At 44.9% G+C, this 10,681-nt stretch overlaps 1 protein-coding gene across 4 annotated transcripts in view; it reads left to right on the forward strand.

Moving 5' to 3' along the window:
• The window catches only part of LOC123374066 (SH3 and PX domain-containing protein 2A-like), a 165,825-nt gene extending 157,410 nt beyond the window's left edge, over positions 1–8,415 (forward strand). For all 4 annotated transcript variants that reach the window (XM_045023503.1, XM_045023504.1, XM_045023502.1 and 1 more), the window contains 2 exons: positions 5,487–5,578; positions 8,323–8,415. In XM_045023503.1, coding sequence (XP_044879438.1) covers positions 5,487–5,578; positions 8,323–8,377 — 147 coding nt within the window. In that variant the 3' untranslated portion in view covers positions 8,378–8,415. The remainder of the gene's footprint in view (positions 1–5,486; positions 5,579–8,322) is intronic.
• Positions 8,416–10,681: the final 2,266 nt, after the last annotated feature.

A 10,681-nucleotide genomic window follows, 5' to 3' on the forward strand; every position in this document is an offset into this window, starting at 1 on the left:
TTGGGATGGTTGCTGCTTCTAATTATGTATTTTGCCCCCATTTCCAACCCCTTGCCACTTCCCAATGGTTTGTATCCTCTTGCCATCTGTTTTCCTCTCTTTCTTTCCCTATCTTGAACTCCGTCCTTTGCTTGACCCCATCCTGCAGTCCTTCCTTCGCTCTGTTGTATCTTTGGCCTGGGACTTACTCTCTTCCTCAAACTGTTGGACTCTTTCGTATTGCCATCTACATGGGACACTGCCTCCTCAGTACGCTCTTTGTTAACTGTCTTGAATCTCATTAGACTGGTGTAGCTAATGGTTGGTGCATTGTGTGTTTGCCTAAGGGAGCTCTGTAAGGGGCAGAACCATGTGTGGTTAGTGCTGCAGTAGCCTCCCAGTCCCCAGCAGCCCCGTCTACACAGAGCTTTCCCAGCAGCAGTGTCTTCTAGGAGATATTACATGGATCCGGATCCTACAGCCTTTGTGTATCCCCAAATCCTATTGATTTCTGTAGGAGTTTTGGGTGTTAAAACAAGTGCAGGGTCAGAGCTGTAGTTTCAAAAACTAACAAAAACTGACTTTCAATGAGGCTTGTGCTCCAGAGTCATTGAGGTGCTTTTGAAATGCTCCACCTAAGTGGGGGGCAGGATAGCTCAGTGGGAGCTCAATCCTTAAGGGGGCCACTTGGGAATCTGGGGCAAAATCAGTACTTGGTCCTGCTAGCGAAGGCAGGGGGCTGGACTCAATGACCTTTCAGGATCCCTTCCAGTCCTATGGGATAGGTATATCTCAATATATTAGACTAGATAGGGCCAATGGTTTTCTTTGTGGATGACCCAAGATTTCCCAAAATAGGGACATAAATTTGGGAGTGGGATTTTCAGAAGCACCTAAATGACTTGAGCACAAATCCTATTGAAAGTCAATGGGCCTTGTGCTCCTAAGTCACTTAGCCCATTTGAAAATCCACCACATGCTCCTATTTCCATGTTTAGGCTGCACAGCAGCAGCTCCCCTTGAAGTGAAGGCCACTTATGTAGGTTCCTTATGTTAGGCACTCTATGATAGGCTGGGCTCTCTTTAGGTTACATTGGGCGTTTTCATAAATTCTGCCCCCCTCAAAATCATAGAATCATAGAATCTCAGGGTTGGAAGGGATCTCAGGAGGTCATCTAGTCCAACCCCCTGCTCAAAGCAGGACCAAACCCAACTAAATCATCCCAGCCAGGGCTTTGTCAAGCCTGACCTTAAAAACCTCTAAGGAAGGAGATTCCACCACCTCCCTAGGTAACCCATTCCAGTGCTTCACCACCCTACTAGTGAAAAAGTTTTTCCTAATGTCCAACCTAAACCTCCCCCTCTGCAACTTGAGACCATTACTCCTTGTTCTGTCATCTTCTACCACTGAGAACAGTCTAAATCCATCCTCTTTGGAACCCCCTTTCAGGTAGTTGAAAGCAGCTATCAAATCCCCCCTCATTCTTCTCTTCTGCAGGCTAAACAATCCCAGTTCCCTCAGCCTCTCCTCATAAGTCATGTGCTCCAGCCCCCTAATCATTTTTGTTGCCCTCCGCTGGACTCTCTCCAATTTATCCACATCCTTCTTGTAGTGTGGGGCCCAAAACTGGGCCCAAATCCTTCTTATGATGGGGGCACTTGGTCTCCAAGTGTTTCAGAAAAGTGTGTAAAGATCTGTCTTGTTTATGAAGATGGACTATGGCTTGATCCCAGGTCAGGGCTTATCTTCAAACCCATCAGGCTTCAGACAGCATGTATGTGGTCTGATGAGTCCTTGTGGGCAGCAGAGGTTCCCAAGTTGTCCTCCTGTCGGTGGCTCTGTTACAGGAGTCAGCTGCCTCGGGTGCACAGTAGCTTTTCTCCTGGTTGCCACTCCTTCCTGTGACACACACTCCCTTTTAAGCTCATTTGCTCCAAATGGAGCAGGCTCTGCAGGTGTGTCTGTTCAGTACTGGTTCAGCCCAGAGGCCATCATTAGCCTTTTCCTGATTGGGGTGGGGGTGTGCCCCATCACACCCCCAAGTTTGAAAATGTTGTCCTCTCTGACAGTCTCCTCAGGAAAGAGCCACTCTAGACTTGCAGGGCCAAGTGACACTTGGGGATTTATGTTTATGCTAATGATACTTAGCGCTTACCGTTCTCAGTCCTGCAATACCGAAGTCTATGGAAGCTGCATCATTGACTCCAATGGTCGCAAGGTCAAGCCCATAAACAACAATAGTTTTTTGAACCACAGTACAGACATTCAATAACTAAGTCTTTCAGCACCCCAGCAAAATAGGTGTTTCTCTCCCTATTCCAGATATGGTTTACATATCTTCTCTGAATTTGGTCTAAAGAGGTTAAGTGACTTGCCCAGGGTCAAAAAGGAGTCAATGGCAGAGACAGCACAAGCTCTCAGGGCTCCATTCCCTTTCTCAGTCCACTAGATCAAGTCACCTCTCCTTCTGCTTGAAGACTGAAATTGAATGAAATGTGCTTTAACCTTGTGTTTGTGTCTTCATTATGTTCATTGTGCTGTGAAATCCAGTGACGTTTCTCTTACCCTTATGCTTCTCCCCTCCCCCCTTGGGTAGAATCCAATTTCAAATTTCTACAGTTACTGCTATTCCTGGGCTGGAATTGCGTCTTCCGGGTAATGGTTCTGATTTGCCATATGTATGTGTGAGTTTATACGCAATGAGGACAAAACTCACACAACTTTATTTCTTTTAGTTTAAAACAAGACATCAGTTATTAATTGTGCAGCAGCCGAGATTAGGGCATCTTTATTCCAAGACAAAGCATTTTGTTTTCCATTTGTTTCCTTCCAGTTCTATATGTGATATATTGAGAGAATCATCTGTGCTCTATGTCATGTTCTCAGCACTGCAGCAGCTATGCCGGTTCCAGTTTGGGCAGCCCAGCATTGCTTCCTCACTGTTTGGCACTCCTCTGCATTTCACCGAGGGCCAGTGTCACTTGGTTCACAAACTCACTGAAGTCTAATATAATTCCCCTACCTATAATCTGCCTCAGGTAGAATAAAGCAAACCCTAGGCTCTTAAGAAGCTCTTGAATTTCAGACCTCTTCAAGTCAGGGATACATGTACTGTAGCTGGAGAATTCAGGGGACAGAAATGCAGTATTAAGTCATTGTTTTAAATTTTCAGCTGTTCTTCCCTCACTGCAATTATATGGAAACAAATTCCAGTGCTTCTAGAAGTTTGGTTAGACGTAGAACAACGCAGCTAACTGAATCGCAGTGCTGTGTCTTTTTGTTTCGGACTCAGATCAATCAGATCTATCACGAGGTTAGTCAAGCCCAGTTCGCCCAGCCATATCCATGAGTTAGTACTAGTGCAATTTTTCATCTGTCTTTCAAGATTGTCTGGAAGGGGGTTCAGGTCTTTTGCCCTATTTTCAACTGACTTAAAAGCCAGACAGTCTCATTCTGTTGAACAGGTTTACAATGCCTCTAAGAAGCTTTGTCTATATATTTAACTGTTCACGTAGCCTACTTCCAACATGCCTTAGCAAAGGAGAGGGTTAATCCCAGCCCTCTCTTCCCCTTATGCTGTTCACTTCCCTCTGTAAATCTCTGAACCATGTGCAAATCAGAGCACTGATCTGATTCTTTCTTCTCTGTTGCCTCTCACATTTTGGATGATTATTTGACCTTCTCTGACAGAACCAAGCCATGGAACCTAGAGAGCAAATACCTAAGACATTTTTGGCCTTTACGTGATGTGCTTGTCTCATCTATTTGAATGCTTAGTTTTCAATAGACTTAAAAATAATTGATGTTATCCCACAAATTGCATTTATTATTGTTGAGTGTAACGTGCACTGCATATCGGTACCTTACAGAGTGCATTAATATACTGTACTTAGCCATGATACATTGCATGAAGGCTCCTTTGTACAGCGGAAAAAGCCTCTCTGCCTGTCTTTCCAACCAATTAATCACTTTTTTTCCTGTTAGCTTGCAAGGAAACTCATTGGCAAGTCCTGCATTCACTCCATAAATGAGAGGGTTTATGGAGCAAATTACTCCACTATATTAGTGAGTTTTGAATTTGTAGTTTACGTATTTATTATTGTTGTTATTGTTTTATGTATTTATACTTAGCAGCCATGGCCCCATTGTGCAAGGCACTGTGCAAACACAACAGAGAGACGGTCTCTGCCCTGAAGCATTTACACCAGGGGTCGGCAACCTACGGCATGCGTGCCAAAGGTGGCACACGAGCCGATTTTTGATGGCACGCAGCACGGGCTGAGCCGCTCAGCCCACCGCTGCTCTCGGGTTCCCACTGCTGGCCCCCTGCCAGCCGTGTCCCACTGCCGGGCCCACTCAGCGCCCGCTGCTGGCCGGGGTGAAGAAACCCCAGGCTGGCAGTGGGCCGAGACCTTGACTGGCAGGAGCCAGTGGTCGAAGCCCCAGAGCAGCAGCGGCGGCGGGCTGAGCCGCTCAGTCGCTGCTCTAGGGTTCCCACTGCTGGCCCCCTGCCAGCCGTGTCCCGCTGCTGGTCCCACTCAGCGCCCGCTGCTGGCTGGGGTGAAGAAACCCCAGGCTGGCAGCGGGCCGAGACCTCGACTGGCAGGAGCCAGTGGCCAAAGCCCCAGAGCAGCGGCGGCGGGCTGAGCCGCTCAGTCGCTGCTCTGGGGTTCTGGCTGCTGGCCCCTTGCCAGCCGGGGTCCCCCGCTGCAGCCCCACTCACCCTGCTTCCGGTTGGAGTTCCAGCGCAGGCCCCCTGCCAGACAGGGTCCAGGCCTCCGGCCCTGCTCAGCCCTACCAGCCGCCAGCTCCACTCACCTCAGCTGCCGATCGGGGGTTCCAGGTGATCACTCAGAAGCCTGTGTGCAGCTTAAAGTATCCAAATACGCGCCGCCAGACATTGGAAAACTCAGCAAGGAAAAGCAAGGGCAAGGATCACGCTAAACGGATCAGATCTGCATTTTAATTTAATTTTAAATAAAGTTTCTGAAACATTTTGAAAACCTTGTTTACTTTCCATATAACAGTAGTTTGGATATATATTATAGACTTATAGAGAGACCTTCTAAAAAACGTTAAAACGTATTACCGGCGCGCGAAGCCTTAAATTAGAGTGTCTACATGAAGACTCGGCACAGCACTGCTGAAAGGTTGCCAACCCCTGGTTTACACTATAAATAAGATGGACTTGCACATGAATAGCTAGAGGGGAATTTTGCCCCATGTGTCCAAAACCAAACCAGCCATCCCCAAGCCCCTCTGCTTGTTTAGGCACACAGCATAACCCCTTTGCACTAACACATGTCACAGCCTTTCTTTTCAGGGAAGCACCCTGGCACGATGCTTTCCTTGTTTATTCCCTCTGCTCTTCTAACATCATTCTGCTGACCCGATCCAGAATTTTGCGTTGTTCCTTTTCTTGCCTCTTGGTTGTATATTTAAGGACCTGTTTCTAAACTTGATTTCTCTAAACACTTTCCTCTCCCCTCCCTCCTTTCTTTTACAGGCACTTGTCAGGCTTCCTCCTCACATTTCACAGTGTGATGAAGTCTTTAGGTTCTTTGAGGCTCGACCAGAGGACATCAACCCTCCGAAAGAGTAAGTGTCATATTTGATTTCCAGCACCACGCGGTGCTTTTGTTTGCACCGAAGGAAGCTGAAGGTCATTCTGGTTTATTACCTCCAACGGATGTGAGAACAGCTTTCTAAGCTTTCAAATGCTACCTGGGGAATGGCCTTGTAATTAGGTAAAAATAAGCCAGTTTGTGTGTGTGTGGGGGGGGGTGTATTCAAACAATCCCAAACACAAGTCTTGTCTCCATTCTTCAGGAAGCTCCCTGCCCACTTTTTCATTGTTTCTTGCTGATAATTCTAATGAGAGAACTTTTCCCAGTTTGTTGGTTTTAACTTGCCTGTTATCACCAAGGAGTCATTAAGCTCCTGAAAGCATTGTCTCAGCAGCAGATGGAAATCCTGCCACTTAGAGATTGACTCATAATTAGCAGCTGCCTCTTTAACTGTACTCCTTCCTGAAGATATTTAGTTATTTTACTGGAGTGTGAGTATGATCCTCAACCAGAATTGTCTCCGGAGAGTTTATTTGCTGGAAGCAGGAAGCCAAAGCAAAGGTTGAGGGCAAAGCTTTGGTTAGAGATAAAACAGAGTCGTAGCTTTTACCTTAGGATGGACAGATTGATTCAAACAGAGACCTGGCCAAGGATCTGAGAACTAGTACATTTTATTTAACTTAAAGAGATGCTAATTCCTCCTGAAAAAACCATTGACAATTGTATTTACTAACAGTGCTGCTGCTTTAGCTGATATTTCCTCTTCCCCTGTTCTCACTGCCCCAACACACCCACACTTTGTATTTCTTGTGATATTTGCCTGCTAAAAACATCTTGACCCCATCCACCCTGGGCCTCAAACCTGTGTGCTGCATTGATTGTAAACCAGGCCGGGCTAATTTGGTTTCAACACCGTTTGCATGGCCATTGTGGATAGGGCCCAAACATGTTTAGAGCCGTTTGGGTTTTAAACCAGTTCAACCAATGTGGAGCCTGATCCAAAGTCGACTCAGGTCAATGGGAGTTTTTGCATTGGCTCCACTAGGCTTTTGTTTAGGCCCATAGTTCCCAGCCCAGTGTCAAAGAATGGGAGATCTGTGCTTTAAGGGCCTCATTTTCAAAACAGTGTCTCTGTTTGTACGCCCGCAACTGTGCCTGCGTGGGGAAATGCTAGAGTTTGCACTCACACTAACCTTGCCTAGTCGTTTCTTTTTCTTCAGATTTGTAATCTGAGATCTACAAAAAGAGTAAACCTGTCGTTTCAGCTAGGCCTCTTCAGGAGAATTTCTGGGGTGACGATTGAAAAAGCCATGATTGTATGTTCACTGCTTAGCTCTGCACTGCAGAGATATTTTAAAAAGTAGGAGGCTATGTCTGCGTTAAGGGCTCATTACACTTGGAACTTACTGTCTATCACAACATTCATCCAAGAACCTGAATGGGCTTTACAAACATTAATTAAACTCTAAAACATCTCTAGAAAATGTTGTCCCCATTTTACAGGTAGAGAAACTGAGGCACAGAGAAGCAAAGGGAGTTGCTTAGGGTCACAGAGGAAGCCAATGACAGCTTGAAATAGAACCCAGGAATCCTAATTTTAGTGATTAGCCCATACCCCTGCCTACTTGAGGTACTGATATAGTCTGCATCACTGTAGCATCTGAGTGCCCCACAGTCTTTAATGTTTGCCTACAAGGGAGGGCAGTGCTATTAATCATAGAATATCAGGGTTGGAAGGGACCTCAGGAGGTTATCTAGTCCAACCCCCTGCTCAAAGCAGGACCAATCCCCAGATTTTTACCCCAGTTCCCCAAATGGCCCCCTTAAGGATTGAACTCTCAACCCTGGGTTTAGCAGGCCAATGCTCAAACCACTGAGCTATCCCTCCCCCTCCTTATTAGCCTCTCTGTGCATCAGTTCTCCATTTGTAAAAGGGAATTTACTTGTTCAAGGTCACACAGGATGCCTATGGTAGAGCAAGGATTAAACCCTGGTCTTCCAAGTTCCAAGCTAGCACTCAAAGCACTGCACAGTCCTTCCTCCGGCTCTTCTACAGCCTTTGCCAGTCTGAATGTTGAGACAGTCCTAGCAGTTATCTTTGATCCCATTTTCTTTCAACCTCCTTCCACTCTCCCCAGGACAAAAGACTTTAGTTTCCCAGCTCAGTACTTGTATCTTATTCTGATGTGATAATGAATGTGATTTATTTCATTGGAAAGTATAGAGAAGAGCCTGATTAAATCTCATTTTGCTAATGTCTGTGAGACGTTAATCTAGCCAGGTTTAAATAAATCCTACCTCGTCTTCTGTAAGCAAACAGATCTTAGGGAAGGTGTCTAAGGTTTCTGCTGGGAGCTCCTCACAAAAGATGTATTGTTGAAATTGGAGGTTAGCCCCTACAAAACCACAATGGAGAAGCCAATGGAAACAGCTCAGTATTTTTCTTTGTTGAGTGAAGGGGAAGGGGAGGAGGTCTAGGGCTTGCAGGAATGCTGTGTAAGATCTGCACAAAGGGCATCTCCGTGGAGAACCTGAACCGTCGGTGTGCAAAAGAGCAGAAAGAACAGTAAAAAATCCCAGATTTATCCTCTTCTCCTGCTCCTGTACCATGCCCTTCAGTTGTCTTCTGCAGAAACAAGGTGGGGCCCCGCCAGGGCTATGGAGTTAGATTCTACTCCTAATTACACTCATAAAACCCAGTCAGGTCATCGTGGTTACACAGGTGTAAATGAGGGCAGGATTCGGACCCTAATATAATCATTTTTTTTTCTTCAGTTGCTTCCTCCGGTCTTCAATGGAGATACTGGTCACAATTTTAATTTATACGTAAACTACACGCAAAAAACAATGTTAAAGAATAGGAGTCAGGTCAAGTACTCAAAAGGCTGGAAATGCCAGAATTAGGGGTATCTGTGCAACCTGGATTCATCCCCCTTGCATATGCTGTGCATCACGATACAGTCTTTTATTTCGTTATCACATACTATTTTTTCCACAAGACCCCTGCCTCTTTCAGTGAAAGTCAATGAGACTTAGGCATGACATAGTGTTTAAGGGTCAGATTTTTAGTTATTTAGGTGCCTAACTCCATTGATCTAAATGCAAGTCAGGTGCCTAAATACCTTTATTTTGGCCTAAATTCTGGCCTTAAGTCACTTTTGAGACTATAACTCAGGCTCCTAAGTCACTCCTAAGTAGGTGTTTTGGAAAAAATTGCCACTAATCTCTTCTGTCACTCCATTGACTTAAATGGTGTCTGGATTTCACCTTAGTCTCTTCAATTACTTAGGTGCTTTTGAAAATGTTGCCCAATATGCCTGTTTCCCAGTCTCTCCTTAGAACTCTTATTCCGACATTCCTTCACCCCCTTGTTTATTGCCTTCCCTCTCTGGGTTATGTCTCCTTTGGTTTACAAGCTCCCTGGGGCAGTCAGCTGCAATGAGCCGCACACTCCTGTGGTACGCATTATAATGAAGTTTATTTGATCTGATTTTCAGAAGTGCTGAGCACCCGGAAATCCTACTGCAGACAATGGTAGATGCTGGTGCTGAGCAACTCTGAGACAATCAGGCCCATTACCCTTTGCATGAAGCAATTTGACCCAAGCTCCCTGTTTAGTTTTACTGTTCCATGTTTCGGGTGGCCCCCCAAGGTTTTTGAGCCCTGTGTCCATGGGAATAAGGTATCTCCATCAGCTCTCCTGACCCCCTGCCATACTTCTGAAAACTTCTATGAGGCTTAAAGGCAAATGGCTTGGAAAGTGCCATAGGGATAGTATTGGAACAGGACAGTATAATCCCCAGAGTGCCATCCCACCAAGCTCAGTTAGGACCCATCAGCGCTAATGTTATAACTGAGTCAAGGGGCCTGTTTACAACAGGGTTCCTTTCTGCAGTATAGATGGGGTCTTCCTTGGGTTCTGAACAGAACACAATTAAGGTTCCATCTACACTGCAAAACTGAATAGTGCTGTAACAATGCCCCTTCTACCAGGATTATACCTGTAGTGAAAATGGGTCCTTAGTAGCCTTCACTCTTGCAAGTGCTGATGATAGCACTAACACACAAAGCAGAGCCTAGAGCTGCATTCCCAACATTCCTTACAAAGCATTAGGGTTTGCTACTACCAGATGGACTCTTGCATGGGGGAAACGACCTTTGAACTGTAGTTTTTGGCAGGTAAGGAAATAAGGAGACGGTTTTAACTATTTACATTTGAAATGTATATATTTGGCAAACTTACGTACTTGGAACTTTTGTTGCACCTGCAAAAACAGATGTAGCAGATATTTAGGTGCGCAAATGGTTGTGCCCAATAAATTGTAGCGTTTTGAATCATTACTGTAGGGTTTATTTTGTATTAAAGAGGAAGGCACATATTTGCTTTCCCATCATCCTAAATGAATGAAATGCTGCTCATCTGAATACCACTTCAGCTGCTGATGGTAAATAACTAATCCAGAAATGGATTAATTTTAGGCTAGGTTTTGCAATTTGAGTTCAAAGCTGAATTTAGGCAAGGGTGCATACTAGACGAGAACAAAATCTCCAAGAGATTTGTGTACCCAAAATAAGAGAAGTCTGAAGAGAGCAAATGACCTTGCAATAATTCTGCCGTCTTGCATGGTAGGAATCACATATGATCAGCTACTTTTGTGCGTTTTCTGCCAACTTGAACATGCGGTTCACAGGAGAGTTCAACCCTTCTGGTTTGGATTCAGCCCGGAAATTCTAATAGCCTTGAATTACAGCTTTCTATTTTGGCCCACCTATAACAGCAACAACAACAAAAATATAAAAATAATATTTTGAACTTATAGCAAAGTTTCTTATCTAAGAATCTTTTGATAATGGTAAAGGGCTTCACAAACATTACACAAATCCAGGAGAACTTGGAACATATTAAGTAGTAGACAATACAATTTTAAGGGAGGGTTAAAGTATATAACATACTCAATAACTAAAGTTCATGTAATGAAGTACTGAGGCACAATAGTGAGATACATAATCATGAGCTTATATTGATCACGTCTGCATTGCATAATACAGCATTCAAACTCCCAAAGTCCAGTGCCCGTATGTAGTAGGCTCAGTGTAAAATCCAGGATGGATTCTCCAAGGGCAATCTATTCTT

This window comes from Mauremys mutica, chromosome 7, assembly GCF_020497125.1.
Source record: "Mauremys mutica isolate MM-2020 ecotype Southern chromosome 7, ASM2049712v1, whole genome shotgun sequence".
NCBI classification, from domain to species: Eukaryota; Metazoa; Chordata; order Testudines; family Geoemydidae; genus Mauremys; species Mauremys mutica.